The sequence below is a fragment of the Oncorhynchus clarkii genome, chromosome 27 (genome assembly GCF_045791955.1).
Source record: "Oncorhynchus clarkii lewisi isolate Uvic-CL-2024 chromosome 27, UVic_Ocla_1.0, whole genome shotgun sequence".
In the NCBI taxonomy this organism is placed as follows: domain Eukaryota; kingdom Metazoa; phylum Chordata; class Actinopteri; order Salmoniformes; family Salmonidae; genus Oncorhynchus; species Oncorhynchus clarkii.
In genome coordinates, this window is record NC_092173.1 from 15,772,993 (window position 1) to 15,796,287 (window position 23,295).

Sequence of the window (23,295 nt, forward strand, 5' to 3'; positions counted from 1 at the left end):
CCGTCATTTGCGTGAAGAGAAAGTGGGGAAAAAGGGGCCAGAGGCCGGGCTGCCTTCTGAGGATTCGTAGGCGACTGAATAAACCACAACTTCCTTCCATTCTGCTAGCAAAATAAAATCGATGATCTACGTGGAAAATTAAACTACCAATGGGTCATTCAAAACTGTAATATCTTATGCTTCACGGAGTTGTGGCTGAACGACGACATTATCAACATCCAGCTGGCTGGTTATACACTGTATCGTTAGGACAGAACAGCGGCGTACTATGCATGTTTATAAATAACAGCTGGTGCACAATATCTAAGGAAGTCTCAAGGTTTTGCTCACCTGAGGTAGAGTATCTCATGATAAGCTGTAGTCCACAGTATCTACAGTTGAACTCAGAAGTTTACATACACCTTAGCTAAAATACATTTAAACTCAGTTTCACAATTCCTGACATTTAATCCTAGTAAAAGTTCCCTGTCTTAAGTCAGTTAGGATCACCACTTTATTTTAAGAATGTGAAATGTCAGAATAATAGTAGTGAGAATGATTTATTTCAGCTTTTATTTCTTTAATCACCTTCCCAGTGGGTCAGAAGTTTGCATTCACTCAATTAGTAATTGGTAGCATTGCCTTTAAGTTGTTTAACTTGGGCCTCCCGGGTGGCGCAGTGGTTAAGGGCGCTTTCAACCTTCGTCTCTCCCGAGCCCGTACAGGAGTTGATGAGACAAGATTGGATACCACGAAATTGGGGAGAAAAAGGGGTAAAAAAATAAATAAAAAATAAGTTTAACTTGGGTCAAACGTTTCGGGTAGCCTTCCACAAGCTTCCCACAGTAAGTTGGGTGAATTTTGGCCCATTCCTCCTGACAGCTGGTGTAACTGAGTCAGGTTTGTAGGCCTCCTTGCTCGCACACGCTTTTTCAGTTCTGCCCCACAAATATTCTATATGATTGAGGTCAGGCCTTTGTGATGGCCACCCCAATACCTTGACTTTGTTGCCCTTAAGCCATTTTGCCACAACTTTGGACTTTTACTTGGGGTCATTGTCCATTTGGAAGACTCATTTGCGACCAAGCTTTTACTTCCTGACTGATGTCTTGAGATGTTGCTTCAACATATCCACATATTTTTCCCTACTCATGATGCCATCTATTTTCCTCCAAACATAACAATGGTCATTATGGCCAAACAGTTCTATTTTTGTTTCATCAGACCAGAGAACATTTCTCCAAAAAGTACAATCTTTGTCCCCATGTGCAGTTGCAAACCGTAGTCTGGCTTTTTTATAGCAGTGGCTTCTTCCTTGCTGAGTGGCCTTTCAGGTTATGTCGATATAGGACTCGTTTTACTGTGGATATAGATACTTTTGTACCCGTTTCCTCCACCGTCTTCAGAAGGTCCTTTGCTTTTGTTCTGGGATTGATTTGTACTTTTCGTACCAAAGTACGTTCATCTCTAGGAGACAGAATGCATCTCCTTCCTGAGTGGTATGACAGCTGTGTGGTCCCACGGTGTTAATACTTGCGTACTATTGTTTGCTCCCAATGATGGTCTTGGCTGATTTCTTTTCATTTTCGCATGATGTCAAGCAAAGAGGCACTGAGTTTGAAGGTAGACCTTGAAATACATCTACAGGTACGCCTCCAAATGACAAATTATGTAAATTTGCCTATCAGAAGCTTCTAAAGCCATGCCATCATTTATGGAGTTTTCCAAGCTGTTTAAAGGCACAGTCAACAGTATGTAAACTTCTGACCCACTGGAATTGTGATACAGTGAATGAAAAGTGACAATCTGTCTGTAAACAAATGACTTGTGTCATGCACAAAGTAGATGTTCTAACCGACTTGCTAAAACAGTTTGTTAACAAGAAACTTGTGGAGTGGTTGAGAAACGAGTTTAATGACTTCAACATAAGTGTATGTAAACTTCCGACTTCAACTGTGCCAAGAGAGTTTTCATCTGTACTTGTTGTAGCTGTCTATATACCACCACAGACTGATGCTTGCACTAAAACCGCACTGAATGAGCTGTATTCCGCTTTAATGCAGGGAAATTTAAATCCGTCTTACAAAATTTCTATCAGCATGTTTAATTTGCAACCAGAGGGAAACAAAACATAGGGACCACCTTCACTCCACACACAGAGATGCATACAAAGCTCTCCCTCGCCATCCATTTAACAGGTAACCTGCCTAAATGACTACTGACCTGTAGTACTCATGTCTGTAGCCATGATGTGCTACCCAGACTATTTGCAGTGCCTCCCCCCTTTTACACTGCTGCTACTCTCTGTTGGTATCGTTGATGCATAGTCACTTTAATAACTCTGCCTACATGTACATATTACCTGAACTGCCCCCACACATTGACTCTGTACCGGTACCCCCGTGTAGATAATCTTGCTATTGTTATTTTACTGCTGCTCTTTAATAACTTTTTTTCCCGTATTCTTACTCATATTTTTTTTTAAACTGCATTGTTGGTTAAGGGCTCGTAAGTAAACATTTCACTGTAAGGTCTACTACACCTGTTGTATTTGGCGCATGCGACTAATGAAATTTTATTTCATTTAATTTGATTCAGACAAGCTGCAGCTAGTTGCGAGACCAATGACAAATAATAAAATTACTTTAATATCAAATCATTAGTAACTTGCCGTTACTCCAGAATTCCCATGGCTGGAGTTATATAAGTGTTACAACATAAAAATCTGCTTTCCAAATGGAATTTTATTCACTATATAATGCACTACTTTTGACCAGAGGACCCTGGATATATAGTGAATAGTGTTCCAAATGAGATGCAGCGTAGACTGTCTCGTCATCTTCATTATGTTCCCACAGCCCATACCTCTCTCTATGTGGCACAGAACACATGGCATTTGTAGGAATGTTTGACTTGCGCTCAACTCTCTCCCTCCAAAGCAACTGGTCTGGAGTCCTCCTACGTTCCTTTCTTTCCTCTCCAACATAATGACCGTCGACATCAATGTTAGCATGATGAGGGAGAATGGAAGAGAAGTTTATTGAGATCTGCTGAGATTTACGGGGTGATAATAGGCTGTGGCGTCTGGGGCCGGCTGTGATTGGGCTGTTGGCTACAGGAAGTCAGACAGGTTGTTAAACGTCCAGGAGGAACCAGGCTGGTCTCAGTCAGTTTAGCCCAATCATAGCTGCAGCTGGACGGCACAGATAGCTAATAGGACGGACTGGGTTTCAACAGCTAACATGGTCTCACAGCTAACATGGTCTCACAGCTAACATGGTCCCACAGGTAACATAGTCTCATAGCTAGCATAGTCTCACAGCTAACATGGTCTCATAGCTAACGTAGTCTCACAGCTAACACGGTCTCATAACTAACATGGCCTCACAGCTAACATGGTCTGATAGCTAACATGGTCTCAAATCTAATATGGTCTCACAGCTAACGTGGTCTCATAGCTAACGTGGTCTCACAGCTAACGTGGTCTCACAGCTATTATGATCTCATCGCTAACTTGGTCTCATAGCTAACTTGGTCTCACAGTTAACGCGGTCTGATAGCTAGCTAAGAACCCCAAATACAAAGAGACTGTCAATATGAATATTTCCATTAAACCCAGCAGCACGGAAAAAACTGCGCAGACAAACGGTTAAAAGCAGCAGGTGGACTTCATATCGCCACAGAACATCGGCCGTCGTTTTCTTTTCATTTCCAGACTTGTCTACATGTTGAATTGCCACCGTTCGTCAACACACAGAAGGTGATTTACTGCGCATGGCTTATGTTGGTTATAGTGTGTCTTGTCTATTACATCTTACCGGCTTCCTCTGTCACCCTCACAGACAGCTCTTAGCCTATAAAAAGATATGGGGGCTTTAGCCTGCTAAACTAGCTCATTAGTAAGACATTAAAAAGCTGTTAACATGGTAGATAGTGTTAGGTCTTAAGTGACCATAAGGCCCTTCTAAAGCTCTAAGCCTTTCACATGCATGCAGCACCATCAACCTGGCACCCTATTCCCTATATAGTATACTACTTTTGACCATGGTCCATAGGGTGCTATTTGGATAACAAAAATGTTTGGCTAGTTCACTCAAACAAAACAACATACATCTCTGGTTATACTCCGACCTTCTCTGTTGTTGATGTGTGACAGCTAGCTACCTAGCTAACTTTGCTACAACGTTGTATTTCATTGATTTCTTGACATAAACACACTTTAAAGCAACCAGGCATGTTAAGTGTGTTGATTCTAGTAGCATCTAAGTTACTTAAGGTTAATTGATGGAACCATGTTGCTAATTTTTTATGCTAATGTTAGCAAGCTAAAGTGCTAAAATAGATACTGTGTGGGAGATAGGGATATAGGGTCCTCGTCAGAAGTTGTGCACTATATAGGTAATAGGGTGCCATATGGACCCCCTTCCGTGGCTGGTTAGTGGGGTAGAGAACTGACAACAACAAAAAATTCTCTACCTTTCCTCTAACACACCAGCTCCCTATTAGTAATCACCAGCTCCCTATTAGTAATCACCAGCTCCCTATTCCCAGGTGGTTATGTAAATACAGGACATGATAAGGAGACAATAAAAACAAGTGCTTAAGACAGCTCTGCATTTAGCTCCTTCTGAGTTCACTCCCATAAATAACACCTGACCTAGTGATAGACCTAGTGATATCTACCTTCACCACAAAACAAGACATGATCAAACCTCGCTGTTGGATTATAGGGTTGTCACATGCTACAGTAGATAAACCACTCATCACATGTAATTAGGATCATTCTCTGACTGCAGAGAGTAGAGACCCCAAAGTGGAGGATCCAAGAGGAGCGCGTGTGTGTTGGTGTGTGTATATGTGCATGTGTGTGCATGCGAGTTTGTGGAACACAGAGAAAGAGAAAGTTCTGCAGTTCGTGTGGTAATATCTAGGCTAACTCCCGAGGAGACACTCATACTGCATTTTATATTTAAATGGAAATGACATCACGGTACAGTGCAGCGGAACTGTCAGGAGGAGTCACACTTGTTTTCTCTCTGGGGATTGTCAGAAGAAGCACCTTGAACAGCTACAATCTAGTGCTTCAGAGTTCTTCATTTGGGTGGTTTCTCTCATGGTATAGGATTTCTGAAGTTCAGTTGCAATCTTTAAAACATTGATACAGTGATGCACGACTAGCACAACTAAATCTCCAGAGTTGTCTATGTAGCTAGCTACATTCCTAACATTCGCTACGACATACACAAACTTTTCAGCAACAACTTTTGTTAACTCTTTTAAAATCATGAATAGGATTTGCTACAACAACTAAGCAGAGAAGGCAAATTAATGTAACTTCACAATAGTAAACACAGTATAATAGCGTAGCTGCCCTGCGTTCATAAGCACATATGGTCCTGTGTGGCTCATTTGGTAGAGCAAGGCACTTGCGAACGCCAGAGTTTGCTCTAGATAAGAGCGTCTGCTAAATGACTAAAATGTGAAATGTAAATATATCATCTTTTCCAAGGGTGCTAGATGTCTTGGAGCCATCGAAAACGTGAAGGGTTCTGGTTCATAAGGTTGCAGATCCGAAGACCACCACGAACAAGCTCCCACTACCTCTCCGTTTCATAACAGTAGCTATGAGGTAAAGTAGATCAGGTACATATGTCTGCATATGCAGTGACATATGTCACTTCACAGCTTTGGCTGTTCCTCCCTGAGAGAAGTTTTTACAGAGTCAGTGTCTTCCTTTCAGAGACACACAAAAGAAGGTAGAACAACATCCGTGATAAAGCTCTAGATTGTTAAGAAGAGCACGCTCAGTATGCCTTCATATAGGATTATCAGCGTTTCCACTCCATCAACTAACAGGTATGAGGAGATGAGCTTCCCTTTCCCATCAGCCACCTGTCAGTCAGCAGGAAATAATCATTAAAGCCTAATGAACCGCTCCACCACACAACTGTACCGCTGAAATAGCGTGTGTGTGTGTATGGTTGTGTGTGTGTGTGTGTGCTCCACAGGCCTGTGATCTGACAGTAGGAATGCTCCACTACGGCCCTGAGGCAGAGAACACTCTGTTCAGTTGGATTTAACACGGATGACTTGCTGACTGATCAACAGGTAAATTGCAGGCATGTGCAGGTGTGTGTAGGTGTGTGAGAGGATTAAGTGGTATATCATCCAGGAGCTATAGGACATAGGCTGCTGGTACTGGCACCCAAAATATCACTGGATGGCTGCTTCCCAAATGGAACTGTATTCCCAGCATAGTGCACTAGTTTCGACCAGCGCCCTATAGGGCCTGGTCAAAAGTAGAGCACTATATAGGAAGATGTTTGTGTTTCAGAGTAAGGTAGTTTTACATGACTCTGTTCAAAAGACTTACTGTATCTCTCAGAGTTCCTCCCTATTTCCTCACTCCCCCCCTGCTCTTTATCTAATCTGTTTATATATTAGAGAAATCAATCCCCTTCATTCTAGTTCAGTCCTTTACTAGCGGGTACCTCTGGAGGTAGAAGCCCTGGGGTTGGAGGTGTGTGTGTGTACATGTGTGAGTATGTGTGTGTGTGTACGTGTGTGTGTGTGTGTGTACGTGTGAGTGTGTGAGCCCTGGGGTTTCAAGGACAACTGTCAGGAGACAGAGGCCTGTGAACTCATGGTAATGAAGGCAGCTCAGCCTGTAAACAGCATGGGAGGATGTCACTGGAATACATTACAATACATAACTGTCTCCCCGGGCCAGAGGGCTCGGGCTCTCTCAGACACACACACACACACACGGCCCACCTGGCTGTGTACAGACTGAAGCCGCCACAGGGTGACAAGAGCAGAAACGACAGCAGGAAGACACAGGAAAGCTGCGTGTGTGTGTGTGTGTGTGTGTGTGTGTGTGTGTGTGTGTGTAGACCTGCTGCCAGAGTGAACACTGAATTATACTGGATCACCCACTATACTACCTACCTGAACAACTCAAACCAAATGTTGTCTTTTTCAATTCCAACAGGGCTGAGTAGAAATTTTCACACAGTGACTTTCTAGACTGGCTGGGTGAAACTGGTATAAACCAAGTGCAGAGAAGACTACCCTTACAGACTACTGTTAGGAGGGAAGTGTATTCACTGACATTATCAGTACACATACCTACCAGGGTGCTTAAGTTGTGGTTATTTCTTGTTTTCCTATACCCTCCTTCCCCCCTTCCTGCTTTCCCCTCCTCCCCCCCTGCTTTCCCCTCCTCCCCCCCTGCTTTCCCCTCCTTCCCCCCTGCTTTCCCCTCCTTCCCCCCTGCTTTCCCCTTCTTTCCTCCCTGCCTCCCTGCTTTCTTCCCTGCCTCCCTGCTTTCCTCCCTGTCTCCCTGCTTTCCTCCCTGCCTCCCTGCTTTCCTCCCTGCTTTCCTCCCTGCTTTCCTCCCTGCCTCCCTGCTTTCCTCCCTGCTTTCCTCCCTGCTTTCCTCCCTGCTTTCCTCCCTGCTTTCCCCTTCTTTCCTCCCTGCCTCCCTGCTTTCCTCCCTGCCTCCCTGCTTTCCCCTCCTTCCCCCCTGCTTTCCCCTTCTTTCCTCCCTGCCTCACTGCTTTCTTCCCTGCCTCCCTGCTTTCCTCCCTGTCTCCCTGCTTGCCTCCCTGCTTTCCCCTTCTTTCCTCCCTACTTTCCCCTCCTTCCCCCCTGCTTTCCCCTTCTTTCCTCCCTGCCTCCCTGCTTTCTTCCCTGCCTCCCTGCTTTCCCCTTCTTTCCTCCCTGCTTTCCCCTTCTTTCCTCCCTGCCTACCTGCTTTCCCCTTCTTTCCTCCCTGCTTTCCCCTCCTTCCCCCCTGCTTTCCCCTTCTTTATTCCCTGCCTCACTGCTTTCCTCCCTGCCTCCCTGCTTTCCTCCCTGCCTCCCTGCTTTCCCCTTCTTTCCTCCCTGCCTCCCTGCTTTCCCCTTCTTTCCTCCCTGCCTCCCTGCTTTCCTCCCTGCCTCCCTGCTTTCCTCCCTGCTTTCCTCCCTGCCTCCCTCCTTCCCCCCTGCTTTCCCCTTCTTTCCTCCCTGCCTCCCTACTTGTCCCTCTGCTTCCCTCCCTCCCTAGCAAATATTTGTCTGGGATCTGAGGCGAAAATTGGTTAAAAAAAAACGTTTGTGAAAATGAAGCTCAGAGAGAGTCAGGGAGTCGGCACTTTGAGGGCGAAAGGGAACGGGGTAAGGAGGGAGCGATAGAGTGAGAGAGAAGGAAAGCTCAGACAGGAATGAGATTGTTTTCAGGTCAGTGAGTCTGTGAGTTGTAGAGAGATAGAGAGAGAGAAAGAGATAAAGAGAGAGAGAGAGCTGCTAGGAAGTTAAACAGGGCCAGAAGCCCTCATCATACAGACACTAAAAACTCTCCTACTGTTGATGGTCGAGGACAGTACCATGCCAAACAGAGCATAGACACTTGAACATTCAGTTTGTGCCTACAGTACCAAACAGAGCAGAGACAGTTAAGCTGCTATTCCAAGTTTGGGATCTGTTAGGATGTTATGTTTGCGTTCCAAATGGCACCCTTTTCCCTATTTAATGCACCACTTTTGAACAGAGCCCTATTGTGACAGGTCAAATGTAGTGATTTCTATAGTGAATATGTGGTATTCCAGTGTTAGGACCAGCGGTGATGTTAAACTATCAGTTCCTTCTCTACATTCCAGCGTTGGGTTCAGACTGAGCACATGATGTATGCATTATGATGTCTGCAAATTCCCTTGCTGACTGAGACCCTCACCACTCCTGTGCTTATCCCCCCCCCCCCCCCCCCCACCCAAAATGACAGTACCTTGGAGAGATCTCTGAAGTTGCCCGGCAGGGTGAGGTCCAGCTCCTCGGACTCGTAGTTGGTGAGAACCCAGGGAAACACGGCGTACTGGTTCAGATCATTGTAGGTCCTCCCTACAGACAGACAGACAGAGACAGACAGACAGACAGAAGTCTGTTAGATAAGGGGATGAGGTGGGGCAGGGGAGGATGTGTGAGGGATGAGATCTGCGGGATACAGGGGAGAACTGTGGGGTACACACAAGGCTTAGGTTACTTTGGTGACCCAGCATGCAACATTCCATCAGAGCATTCCATCAGACTCTTCTCAGGTCAGCTTCCTGTTTCTGACAGAGTAACGTCCTGTCTAGGAGGACGACACAGCCACTAATATAGTCCTCAGTCTGCTCTCTGTGTGGAGGCCTTAGTGTGTGTGTGCCTCTGACCCTATTACAGGGGCTGAGTCACTGGCTAGTGCTCTCCCATGCCCTCCCTAAGAGGGGTGCATCACGTCGTTCCAGGCTTTTTTTTTATCTTCCTGTCCGGTCTTGCACCCCCTCGGGCTTGTGTGGTGGGGGAGATTTTTGTGATCTGTACTCAGGGCAGTAGCAGTGCATGGGTAAATTCACTGGGGAAGCCAAGCCAGGGGAGAAAAAGCCATATTACAACCTGTGTTGTGATAATAGTGTTGTTTGCTCTATAACCTGATAGTTCATATGCATGGCGACCGTGATATATAGGCCTAAAGCTGAAACAATAAAAAGACACAATTATATTTTTTCAACTTGAAATTTGATGACTTTTCCTAGAGTGACCCCAACATTAGAAAAAGTGAAACATTCCCTTTGTTCATATTTCCATGAAAGCTGTACACCACCAGGGTACAAAGATTGTCTTAGGGTCATTTTTAACCTGGCAGGTGTCAAAAAATATACACACCACAAAAACCACAAAGACACACACAAACACATGAGAAATTGAGATGATGTGTGCTACTGATTGAACAAAACTAAAACTTTCTTGACATGTGCAGCATCTCCCCTCCACGACCCCGCAAATGACTCAATGTAACGTCTGCGTTGAGAGTCGGGAAGCAAGTTCAGGGAGTGAGTGTTTTAATAAATAAACAAAACAGTGAACATGAAACACAAACAACGCACCGACATGAAAACAGAGTCAATAACACCTGAGGAAAGAACCAGGGGGAGTGACAGATATAGGGAAGATAATCAAGGAGGTGATGGAGTCCAGGTGAGTGTCATGAGGCGCAGGTGCGCGAGACGATGGTGACAAGCGTGCAGGATAATCAGCAGCCTGATGACCTAGAGGCCGGAGAGGGAGTATAAGCCCATGGTTAGGAGCGAAGGGGTCTCCTGACGTGGTATATATGAAGTGTGTGTGTGTGTAGTGTGTATACTGTATGTAGTGTGTGTGGTGTGTGTAGTGTCTATATGTAGTCTGTGGTGTATGTAATTACAGAGATATAGAACTGTTCTCCTAGTCACCGTGTTGTCGTTGAGCACGCCTCATAGAACACCACCAGGCTAGCCTCCTGATTGGACATCCTGTGGTGGTTACCATGGATACTTCAGCCATGGCAGTGCCCACATGCAGATGTGAGAGCTTAGTTTTCCCCTTCAGTGGGATTTCAGATGGAACCCTAACTCAGCCATGAGAACCATGAGGAGTTCCTCAACATTCCATGTCGCCACAAGTCCTCTCTAATTTACACTGCTATGGACTGGTCCAATCAGAAGACACTGTTATGAGCTGGTCCAATCAGAATGCACTATTGTGAGCCGGTCCAATCAGAGAACAGAGCTATGGGTGTGATGGTGTGATATCAACAACTTATTATAAAGCATTATTACAAACTAGCAGCAAACCCACAACAGCCAGTCAAACAGGACAGGAGACCACTATCAGCACTGACACAATCGTTTTAATAAACTAAACCTATTTTAATCAAATTATGCATTAAATCACACATTTCAATTGAATCCAAGGTACTGCAAGATAGACATTCAAAACCCTTTTCTTTAGTTTAGTGTGAGATGATGTGCAGCAGTGTGATAGGTGTTTGGTTTGAAGTGAGTTTTGTTTGGTTTGTAGACAGAGAAGTTTCCATGCTGCACTCCAAGCTGACGGTTTAGAGTTTAAACAGCAATACATTTTTCTTCTAACAACACTATGGTGTCACACACAAAACATGTACACACACACACACACACACACACACACACTGTACCTCAGTGAAAGATGAGGCTTGACCTGAGGCTGCAACAAAGATAATGCTACAGCTATTTCATCTTTACAGAGCCATCAGTCACACAGCAGCACTCTGCTTCCTGAAACACATCCAAGCCTAAATCTACCAGCCTCCCATCCTCCCAGCCCCCTAGCCTCCCATCCTCCCAGCCCCTCGCCTCTCATCCTCCCAACCGCCTAGCCTCCCGACCTCCCAACCCCCTAGTCTCCCAAACCCCTCCCAACCTCTCAGACTAGCCTCTCTGCTCTACTCTGCAATGTTCTGCTCTGTCCCCAACGTAACAGCCTCCTATAACCTCTCAAACTCCCAATCTTCTAGCTTCCCTGCTCTACTCTGCATTGCTCTGCTCTGTCCCCAACCTCTCGGCTCTGTGTGTCCCTGGGGGCTACCCTTACTTCCTCTGACAGAAACACGTCATACACAAATAGGGATGTTAAAAATGCAAATGATAATGTTCTAGATTAGTACACAGAAGTTCCCACAGCAAATAAGATGGCTGCTGAGTGTTTAATGTAGTTTAATGGAAGGGTGGTTCTGCTGCTGCTGTGATGTATAGACAATCATTAGGGTTAGATCTGGGTGTTGTGAATGGTACATTATGATGCTGGGTTTGGGTTAGAGTGGTTAAGGCACTCTGAGATTCTGCTAAATGACCAAAATGTAAATGATGAAAATGATGACACAATATGGTAGTGGGTTAGGGTAAGAGCAAGGTGTTATGGATGTTACAGATCTAAAATCACACACATGCACACCGTTCATTCCCAGAGCTGCTGTAACAGACTGGGTTCGTACCCAAGTGTCCTGCACGTCACAAGACTGCATTAGCACACTGAGCTTAAGCCTAGGCATTCGCTTGGGGAGATAACGGTGTGAGTAGATTTAACTCTGCTGTAGCCTGTTCCTGTTCTTCGGTGAGGGTGTAAGAGGGAGAGGGGGGTCCTGTATGTGAGGGTGTATGGATGAGACAGGAGTGAGGGTGTAAGAGTGTGGGAGGTAGATAGGGATGGCAGTGTGGTGTGGTGTGGGTAGATGTGTAGGGAAAAACAGAGGTGAGGGGGTGAGGTGGGTGTGAGGGTGCAGGGGGGAGACAAGGGTGGTGGTGTGGTGCATTGTGGGTAGAGTTCCAGCTTGTTCTGACGTGTCAGGATGATACACACACTCTGAAGTGTCAGAATGTTAATACCAGTAGAATAGTGTTTAATTAGAAGAGCACTGGCTGCACGTTAACACCTCTCTTCCTCTCCTCCACCACCCCTCCTCTCCTTCTTCTCTTCCCTCCATCCCCCTCCTGTCTTCCACCTCACCTCCCTGACACTTTTGGCAGCTCAGGTCATTACCACACATTTTTAATGAATTTCCACCATGTTTTTCTGTCTGCCGTACATCTAATTAGATGACAATAATGTATCGAACTCACGCCACAGATAAATATAAATATGCATGACTCTGCAGCGAGCGAGGGAGCGAGGGATGTGACACCCCACAGAGAGGAGTGGTGCGCCAGGCGCTCTCGTTTTCCAGTTAGTCACAGTTCAGATCAGAGAGGCGACAAAGACGTGTGCACACACACACACACACAACCCCTAATTATCCTGGAGGATGTGTGATCTTGCTTCCATTTTCCTTCTTTTCTTTCTTCAAATAAAAGTCCTATTCCTCCACATGAACAGTGAAGTGTAGGCTACCTACAGTAAGAACAGTATTACTGCTTACGAGTGAACTGAACACTGAACAGAGCATCCTACTCCTTAAACAAAGACAACTTACCTGTAGGCCCTGAATGGCGTGTTTTAACAGTCAACAACAACGTACACTACATTCATCTGCTCAACACAACAACATGGATCCCTCCAAGATGAGGGGGAGAGGGCATAGGAGAGAGGGAGAAAGGGAGAGGAGGGAAAAGAGGAGAGAGGAGGAGACTGAGAAAGGAGAGAGGAGGAAAAAGGGAGGAGAAGGGATGCTGACCTGCGACGGTGTTGAGGAACATGAGGTACTCGAAGTTGGAGATCTCCCTCCTCTGCCAGCGCTGGGTCATGTTGGACGACTTGAAGAGCTGCCGGGGCGTCGCCAAGGAGATACGCCTGCACAACAACAGAGGAAGAAAAACCTTAGGTTGTATTCAAAATGCCACCCTTTTCCCTATGTAGTGCACTACTTTTGAACAGGGCTCATTCAAACCAATGAGGTTTATGCAAGGGGTTTGAAAGTGTACTCAAGAAACCAAAGTGTACAACCAGACAGACATTGGCCAACTAAAGACCAACACTCCCAGAAAGGCAATCATTCAGTCAGAGCTCAGAGCACCACACACTGGCACAGTGTGACAACTTCATCCGCATGTGAAACTGGAGCATTCTACTGCCATGACCAAAGTGTCAGAGTCCTGCAGGCCTTGATGTGACTTCAACTCAACACATGGTGAGAGTCAAGAGTTGGATGGAGGCTGTTTCTGAAAAACCTCTCACAGTCTTAATGTCAAGTTATAGGCCAGACCATAGTCTGGCAAACAATAGCTAATAATAGCTAAAACTACTAGCCAATCAATAGCTAACACCAATTGCTAACACTATACCGGACCCTGGGGTTTCAAGGACAACTGTCAGGAGACAGAGGCCTGTGAACTCATGGTAATGAAGGCAGCTTAGCCTGTAAACAGTAGCCTAGTGGTTAGAGAGTTGGACTAGTAACCGGAAGGTTGCAAGTTCAAACCCCCGAGCTGACAAGGTACAAATCTGTCGTTCTGCCCCTGAACAGGCAGTTAACCCACTGTTCCTAGGCCGTCATTGAAAATAAGAATTTGTTCTTAACTGACTTGCCTAGTTAAATAAAGGTAAAATAAAATAAAAATAGCTAACACTAGTTAACTGACTGATAACTAACACTAGAATAGCTAACAATACTAGCTAACACTAGCCAATAGCTAACACTAGCAGATTGCTAACACTAGCAGATTGCTAACACTAGCTGACAGATAACACTAGCTAACAGCAGATAGCTAACACTAGCCAGTCAATAGCTAACTGATAGCTAACAATAGATGTGTGTTTTGTGGTAATTAATGACAGAGTGTAGGTAAGGTGAAGGGACTGTCGTCCGTCTCCTTCTGTGTATTTTACTGTGTGGTCAGTGGTCAGAAATGCAGGCAGGTTGCAGTTCTGTGCTATAGACTTCACTTAGAGAATTAGATCAGTTCAGTCAGGGTCAATGACCACTCACTCCAATGACAGGAGCAATGGGATTTAGAATGTCTCTGCTGCAGGCAGGGTCAGCTGCGGCCAGGGCCGGCTCCACACTCCACCACACAAAGGGGTTATGTGGGGAGACTAACAATACACACCCTGAAAATAAATTGGACACATTGCATTACACAATACTACTCTGGAGCTAGTAAGATAGATGAGGAATTGCAAAGACCAAACAAAATGTTTCATGAACTAAAAGATGTAAATGTGTGTGTGTGTGTTTGCGTGTGAATGTAGGTGTGTGTGTTTGCGTGTGAATGTAGGTGTGTGTGTGTATGCGTGTGAATGTAGGTGTGTGTTTGCGTGTGAATGTAAGTGTGTGTGTGTGTTTGCGTGTGAATATAGGTGTGTGTGTGTGTGTTTGCGTGTGAATATAGGTGTGTGTGTGTGCGTTTGCGTGTGAATGTAGGTGTGTGTGTGTTTGCGTGTGAATGTAGGTGTGTGTGTGTTTGCGTGTGAATGTAGGTGTGTGTGTGTGTGTTTGCGTGTGAATGTAGGTGTGTGTGTGTGTGTGTGTGTTTGCGTGTGAATGTAGGTGTGTGTGTGTGTTTGCGTGTGAATGTAGGTGTGTGTGTGTGTTTGCGTGCGAATGTAGGTGTGTGTGTGTTTGTGTGCGAATGTAGGTGTGTGTGTGTGTGTGTGTGTGTGTGTGTGTGTGTGTGTGTGTGTGTGTGTGTGTGTGTGTGTGTGTGTTTGTGTGTGTGTGTGTGTGTGTGTTTGCGTGTGAATGTAGGTGTGTGTGTGTGTGTATGCGTGTGAATATAGGTGTATGGTTTACCTGGCTTGTGGTAGGCCATAGCTGGTTCCTACTCCGACCCTGGGTAGACTGTAGACCACCTTCTTCACTGTGGCTTGGTCTGGGAAGTTAAACATCACTGACGCTGGGAGGAGAGATAACAAAACTGTATTCATTCTATGTTAAAGTGGTTAAGAGAAGCAGTTTATTACATATCATCATCAGAATGCAAACAGGACACATATAAGAGAAGAGTGTGGCTGTGTCCAAAATGGCACCCTATTCTCTATGTAGTGCAATACGGGCTCTGCTCCAAAGTAGTGCACAATATAGGGAATAGAGTGCCATTTGGGACGTAGTGAGTGTGTGTGATGCTTACTCCTGTTGGCCATGAAGATCTCCAGGCCAGTGTTCTGGAGCAGGTATCGCCTGGAGAAGACCGCTCTGATCTCACTGAACATCCATTTACCATGCAGACCCTCTGAGTATGCCAGAACCTGCAGAGAGGAGAGGAAAAGAGGGGGGGGGGGAGGAGGAGGAAAGGAACATGAGGGGAAAGAGACCACACAAAGGTTTTACATTGTGACAAACACAGAAGAGGTGCTATGTTGCAGCAAGGTTGTAAACTTATATTGTCTCTAAATATTATATTTCCCACTCCAGATTCACCTCTGTGTCTTTAACACCTATTTCAGATGGTCTGCAACCCACAACCAGGGTGTAAAAAAACCCATCAACACCAACACAAGGAGAAGAGAGGGTGAGAGAGGAGAGGGAAGAGGAAAGGAGAGGATTAGAGATGAGAGGAGAGGGAAGAAGAGAGGATGAGAGATGAGAGGGAAGAAGAGAGGAGAGGAGAGGAGAGGAGAGGAGAGGAGAGGAGAGGAGAGGAGAGGAGAGGAGAGAGGAGAAAGGACAGGATGAGAGAGGGAAGAAGAAAGGAGAGGATGAGAGTGGGAAGAAGAAAAGAGAGGATGAGAGAGGAGAGGGAAGAGGAAAGGAGAGGATGAGAGAGCAGAGGAGAGGGAATAGGAAAGGAGAGGGAGAAAGAGGAGACAGGACAGGATGAGAGAGGGAAGAAGAAAGGAGAGGATGAGAGAGGGAAGAGGAAAGGAGAGGATGAGAGAGCAGAGGAGAGGAGAGGGAAGAGGAGAGGAGAGGAGCGGAAAGAGGAAAGGAGAGGGAAGAGGAAAGGAGAGGATGAGAGAGGAGAGGAGAGGGAGGAAGAGGAGAGGAGAGGTGCGGGAGGAAAGGAGAGTGTGAGAGAGGAGAGGAGAGGGAAGAGGAAAGGAGAGGATGAGACAGCAGAGGAAAGGAGAGGGAAGAATAAAGGAGAGGGTTAGAGAGGAGAGGAAAGAGGGAAGGAGAGGGAAGAATAAAGGAGAGGGTGAGAGAGGGAAGAAGAGAGCAGAGAAGAGGGTGAGAGAGTAGAGGGAAGAGGAGAGGAGAGGAGAGGAGAGGAGAGGAGAGGAGAGGAGAGGAGGGGAGAGGAGAGGGTGAGAGAGGAGAGGGAAGAGGAGAGGAGAGGTGCGGGAAGAGGAAAGGAGAGGGTGAGAGAGGAGAGGAGAGGAGAGGTGCGGGAAGAGGAAAGGAGAGGGTGAGAGAGGAGAGGATAGGAGAGGAAAGGAGAGGAGAGGAGATGAGAGGAGAAAGGACAGGATGAGAGAGGGGAGAGGAGAGGAGACAGGACAGGATGAGAGAGGGAAGAAGAAAGGAGAGGATGAGAGAGGGAAGAGGAAAGGAGAGGATGAGAGAGCAGAGGAGAGGAGAGGAGAGGGAAGAAGAAAGGAGAGAGTTAGAGAGGAGAGGGAAAAGGAGAGGGAGGGAGAGGAGAGGAGAGGAGAGGAGAGGAGAAAGGACAGGATGAGAGAGGGAAGAAGAAAGGGAGGAGAGGGAAGAAGAAAGGAGAGGGTTAGAGAGGAGAGGAGAGGGAAGGAGAAAGGAGAGGGTTAGAGAGGAGATGAGAGGGAAGGAGAGGGTGAGAGAGCAGAGCAGAGGAGAGGAGAGGGAAGAAGAAAGGAGAGGGTTAGAGAGGAGAGGAGAGGGAAGGAAAGGGTGAGAGAGGAGATGAAAGGAGAGGAGAGAGAAGAGGAAAGGAGGGGGAGGAAGAGGAGAGGAGAGGTGCGGGAAGAGTAAAAGGAGAGGGTGAGAGAGGAGAGGAGATGGAAGAGAAGAGGAAAGGAGAGGGTTAGAGAAGAGAGGAGAGGAGAGAGAAGAGGAAAGGAGAGGGTTAGAGAGGAAAGGAGAGGGAGGAAGAGGAGAGGAGAGGAGAGAGAAGAGGAAAGGAGAGGGTGAGAGAGGAGAGGGAAGAGGAGAGGAGAGGAGAGGAGAGGAGAGGAGAAAGGACAGGATGAGAGAGGGAAGAAGAAAGGAGAGGATGAGAGAGGGCAGGAGAAAGGAGAGGATGAGAGAGGAGAGGATAGGAAAGAGGAAAGGAGAGGATGAGAGAGCAGAAGAGAGGAGAGGTGAAGAAGAAAGGAGAGGGTTAGAGAGGAGAGGAGAGGGAAGGAGAGGAGAGGAGAGGGAAGGAGAAAGGAGAGGGTTAGAGAGGAGAGGAGAGGGAAGGAGAGGGTGAGAGAGCAGATGAAAGGAGAGGAGAGAGAAGAGGAAAGAAGGGGGAGGAAGAGGAGAGGAGAGGAGAGGTGCGGGAAGAGTAAAAGGAGAGGGTGAGAGAGGAGAGGAGAGGGAAGAGGAAAGGAGAGGGTGAGAGAGGAGAGGAGAGGAGAGAGAAGAGGAAAGGAGAGGGTGAGAGAGGAGAGGAGAGAGAAGAGGAAAGGAGAGGGAGGAAGAGGAGAGGAGAGGTGCGGGAAGAGGAAAGGAGAGTGTGAGAGAGGAGAGGAGAGGGAAGAGGAAAGGAGAGGATGAGAGAGCAGAGGAGAGGAGTGGGAAGAATAAAGGAGAGGGTTAGAGAGGAGAGGAAAGAGGGAAGGAGAGGGTTAGAGAGGAGAGGAGAGAGAAGAGGAAAGGAGAGGGAGGAAGAGGAGAGGAGAGGAGAGGTGAGGGAAGAAGAATGAAGAGGGTGAGAGAGGAGAGGAGAGGAAAGAGGAAAGTATGGGGGTGAGCAAAAGAGAGGAGAGGAGAGGGGGATGAGGAGAGGGGGATCATTAGTGTGCAGCACCTCTAGGACAGCAGGTCTACCGAGGGAGATCAAGAGAGGCCTTCGTGACAGGTGAGAATGATCCCCCTAACACACCTCCCTCCCTCCTCCCCCCTTCCTCCCTCCTTCCTCGTCCAACACTGTCTGAGCCCTTGGGGCGGCCTAGTCTCCCCAGGTTACAATCACACACATTCCCATCTTATCAGTGTAGCTGGACACAGACAGAGACAAGAGAACCAGCCAGGGAGGTGTGCGAGAGAGAACAGCCGAAACACAACACACAGAGAGGAGATGTAGCTCGAGCCTGACTGACAGTCCAGGGGGGAACGAGGGAGGGAGGCAGAGTGAGATGTTGGGCTGGGGAGGTTAGGTCCAATGCTAATGCTCATTTAAAACAGTGACAAGCAGGAGCAGAGGAGGAGAGGATGGTAAGGGGGGAGGGGAGGAGAGGGGAGAAGAGGTGAGGAGAGAGGCAGCGGTGCCTTAATTTCTCCCTGGAATAGCTGTGGCTCGACCTACCTGCCACATCAAAGTCTCTGGAGCTCAATTAGAAGTGGATTAGATGGAGAGGAGTGGAGTGAAGGGAGGAAGGTGGCAGCTGGAGGGAGCGAGGGAGTGAGAAGTGGAGGGAGTGAGGGAGGGAGGGAGGGAAAGGTGGTGGAGGGAGGGGTGGTGGCATCTTTGTTTCTCCTCCCTGTGCTGCCCCAGGTTGACAAATCAGCAACCCCAGACTCTAACAGTTGTCATAGAGACAGACTGTCTGCTCAGAGAACGCCTGTAGTATGGAGCTGCTGAGGAGGAGGAAGAGGAGAGGAAAGATGGAGAGAGGGATAGGTGGAGAGTGGGGGGAGATGGAGATGGGGAGAGGGAAAGGTGGAGAGAAGGAGAGGTAGAGAAAGGTACAGATGGATGAAGAAAGATGAGAATATACAGAAACAACTGAGAAATGACAAGAGAATACTATTATAATGCATGGCCTGATCAACCTTACATTAAACACTATAGGAGCGGGTGTGTCTACCTGGATGTAATACCCCTTCCTGGTTCCTCTTGTCTGTTGCTGTGACTGGGAACAGAGAGCAGGCAGGCCAGGCCACAGGGCTAAATACAGAGCAGGCCAAAGGCCTCACCAGCAACAACACACAGGCTAAAAAGCCTCCGCTTCAAACAGCCCACATCAAAACATTATGTCAGAACAACAAAGCCTTGGTTTAAACCAACAAGCAGTGAGGGGCCCCTGTAGACTGAAGGCTTGACAAAGCCCAGAGAGAAAGGGGCCCCTGTAGACTGGAGGCTTGACAAAGCCCAGAGAGAGAAGCAGCTGTAAGAAATGTCATTTAATGAACCTGTTTGCTGAAGCTGTCAGAGGTGTCAGAGCTGAAGAGCGATTGGGACACAGCCAGCCGGCCTACCAGCCAGCCAGTCAGCCAGCACCCAGTCCTGCCCGTGTATGTGTGTGTGTGTGTGTGTGTGTGTGTGTGTCAGCCCAGTCCTGCCTGCCAGCTGGAGACTTCGGCCCCAATCTAATCAGCCCACCACCAGGAAGGATGACCGGGGAGGACCAGGCCCCTCCAGACCCACCCCGCGACTCCTCCACCCCGCCCCCCCTACTCACCCCACTACCCGCCTTGTCACCCGCCCTGCTCTGCTCTGCTCACAGGCTGTCACACTGCAGGGGGAGCGAGGTGGGGCTGGGGAGGGGCTGGAGACGGACAAGCCCTTTGTTTCCATGCAGGTTCCTCCCCACATACACACACACACACACATTAAGTAAGATCCCACGGTGTGTGTGTGCTGCTCTCTAAGCTGGGTGGAGATCATACCTCTCCTATAATGACCATAATGCAATTGAACGTTTCTGTCTTTTGTTTCCTGTCCCTGTGTGATGTGACAGAGGGTGGATAACTGCACTGAGCCTGTGGAATATCACACAGTGTGGAGAAATATTGTGACAGCTGAAATTAGGAGAGACATATGTGACAGCAGTGCTTAGGCTGAAGCTCACATGGAATAACATAGAAAACATCACATAGACATAAATAGATCACTACATTTAGTTTTTAGAGTCCAAAGCAGCAGCAACTGGTCTTCATTTTGTTCATTGGTCTTTTAGCATACTGTCCTATGCTGTGACTGACATTAACCCTGTACTGTCCAGCCTTATTGAACAGCACGCATTTATGGTATTTATTTATTAATGTCAATTGCTAAAACACTAAAACCCATTGGCTGAACAAAGTTATCAGTTGCCTGGACTCATTTAGCTAATTATGCAGTCTGTTGTCAATACCTTAAACCATTTCACATGGTAAAACACAATTTGCAGATCTCACTTAAGACTTTTCAGCAAAACTCTAAACACATTCTGCACTCTAATGCACATGTCATCCATACTGGTAAACACAAGTGGCAACAATCAAATACAAATAGTGAATTTTGATCAAGGTTTGAGTTTTAACGAGTACATTTAGCATTTAGCGTAGCGCATTTGCATTTCCAGGTGCCTACTTGGGACATATGCGTCTCAAGTAGGAGCAAGAAGTTAAGACTTTTCAGCAAAACTCTAAACACATTCTGCACTCTAATGCACATGTCATCCATACTGGTAAACACAAGTGGCAACAATCAAATACAAATAGAGAACATATGTCATTGATTGAACACAACCACTCAAAATTGATTTAACCTGTTTCAAATGATGCGACACAACCAATATAAGCCAGTTCAGAGAGCAAACAGGTTGTTGAAGGTGGGAAGGAGAAAGTCTGAGAATGGATAAAAGAAACGATGTGAGAGGACGAGGACGAGTGCGTATGCGAGGTGGGCGACGAGGAGGAAGAGGGCAAGAAAGAGGAAGAGGAGGACGAAGGGGAAGAGGAAGACAAAGAGTGGACATATCTGATGAAATACGAGCAACAGTTATAGACCATGTTCTTGTCCATGGACTGACAATGAGGGAAGCAGGACTTAGAGTGCAACCCAATTTGAGCCGATTTTCTGTGTCCACCATAGTAAGGACATTCAGAGAAGAGAACAGGTACAGTATACTACTGTATTTTAGTAATTGCAAATTTACTGTACTACACTATATGCAGCTGTTTCAATAGACATTTGTAAAGTTAATCACTGTATGTATTGTACTGCGTGAATATGTTTTGTAACTGCACAACTATTTTTTGTAGAATTGCAAGGCTGCCACATGCAGGTGGAAGGAACGCTATATTCACTCGGGAGCAAGAGGCCGTTATAGTTGGCATGGTCCTTCAAGATAATGCAATACGACTCCAGGAACGAGTGATACAAGACAACACACACTTCCAGGGAATCGACAGTGTGAGCATTTCCACAATTGACTGTGTCCTCCATCGTAACAGGATGCAAATGAAACAAGTATACAGAGTACCGTTTGAGCGCAACTCACCAAGGGTGAAAGAACTGCGAGCTCAGTATGTGCAAGTAAGTGTACATTCAGAAACATTTACTGTAATCCAGATTGTCTACAGTACTAACACATACTATGTGAATGACATTACTCTTCAGTACATACAATGTATGTGAATCAGAAGCCTAATTGTACTCTACAGTATAGCACTGTCTCTGTACGACTTACAAAATCCTACATACAGTATATTGTATTTCTACACAGACAATATTTGACTTGGAATCCTTGGACAGACCCCATGAGTTCATCTTTGTCGATGAAGCAGGCTTCAATCTAACAAAGAGGAGAAGGAGAGGCCGAAACATGATTGGACAGTGGGCCATTGTTGAAGTCCCTAGTCAACGAGGTGGCAATGTCACAATCTGTGCTGCTATCAGCAACCATGGTGTTCTACATCACCATGTTACACTCGGGCCATATAACACCCAGCACCTTCTAAGATTTATTGCCAATCTAAGAGAATTTTATTTGAGCAGCAGGTTCAAGAGCAGCAGGGTCAAGAGCTAAATAAGAATCCCATTCCCACCTATGTGATAGTGTGGGACAATGTCAGTTTCCACCGAGCAGCTCAGGTAAGGGAATGGTTTAACATCAATGGGCAGTTTATGAACTTGTACCTCCCTCCATACTCGCCTTTCCTGAATCCGATTGAGGAGTTTTTCTCCTCTTGGAGATGGAAAGTATATGATAGACAACCCTACAACAGGGTAAATCTGCTGCAAGCCATGGATTTAGCCTGTGGTGATATAGGTGAGGAATCATATCAGGGCTGGATACGGCACACAAGAGGGTTCTTCCCCCGTTGCCTCAGGAGGGACAATATTGCTTGTGGTGTCGACGAAGTGCTCTGGCCTGACCCAGCCCAAAGACAAGAAGAAGCACATTGACCACATGTTTACTCCTTTGATTTTTGTCACTTTTAGTATTGTATACTGTAGTACAGTGCATTGTAGGCTGTATACTGTACAATGGACACATTGTATGGCCCTGAACATTGTGCTTTCCATTTATTAACAGTACTGACTGCTCAATAGATTTTGACTGGTTGCAGGTTCATATCAACAAAGAACAAGAATTACAGTATCACAGAGACAAAGGACAAGTCTGTGTGATGCAGGGTACAGTACTGTAAAAGTAGGGGTACAAAGAGGAGGAAGAACAAAAAACAAAATTGCAAAGAGCAAAGCAGAGTAGTAATTTCTGATCGTTTTTAGCTACTATGATAGAACATGTTTTCGTTCATCAAAAGACAATGAATATATTCTTAGATTAAAATGTACTTCTCCCTGAGAATTGTATGTTTTGAACAATGTGTTTTCTATTTTTCGGTGTATTGTTTACTGACTGCTTGAGAGTGTATGTCATTTTGATCACTTTGTTTATGATTTGAGAGCAGTGTTTCATTTTGAACACAGATAAAACTGTTTTGGGGCGAATGTTTCATTTTGCGAGAGGAGTCAGAGGTTATGTAAATAGTGCTTGAAGATGAGGTTTTGTGTTTAATGTTTTCAGGAAATGGAGCAAGGTTTCAGAAATTGTGTTTTAGCAATTGAGAAAAACTGTAATAACTGTGTGTGTGTGTGTGTGTGTGTGTGTGTGTGTGTGTGTGTGTGTGTGTGTGTGTGTGTGTGTGTGTGTGTGTGTGTGTGTGTGTGTGTGTGTGTGAGAGCATGTGTGTCAGTCAGTTCTGCTGAGATGGGGCCATAATAAGATGATTGAGTCAGGCCCCAAGCCAGCATGACTGATACAGTTATAAAGGACAGGGGAGCAGAGTGACAA

At 46.3% G+C, this 23,295-nt stretch overlaps 1 protein-coding gene across 1 annotated transcript in view; it reads right to left on the reverse strand.

Moving 5' to 3' along the window:
• LOC139385439 (neurobeachin-like) overlaps window positions 1–23,295 on the reverse strand; it is a 346,644-nt gene that overhangs the window by 55,856 nt on the left and 267,493 nt on the right. The window contains exons 45-48 of the mRNA XM_071130488.1: window positions 15,357–15,474; window positions 15,020–15,122; window positions 12,965–13,080; window positions 8,747–8,859 (exon numbers count right to left, since the gene is read on the reverse strand). Of these exons, the coding sequence (XP_070986589.1) occupies window positions 8,747–8,859; window positions 12,965–13,080; window positions 15,020–15,122; window positions 15,357–15,474 (450 nt within the window). The remainder of the gene's footprint in view (window positions 1–8,746; window positions 8,860–12,964; window positions 13,081–15,019; window positions 15,123–15,356; window positions 15,475–23,295) is intronic.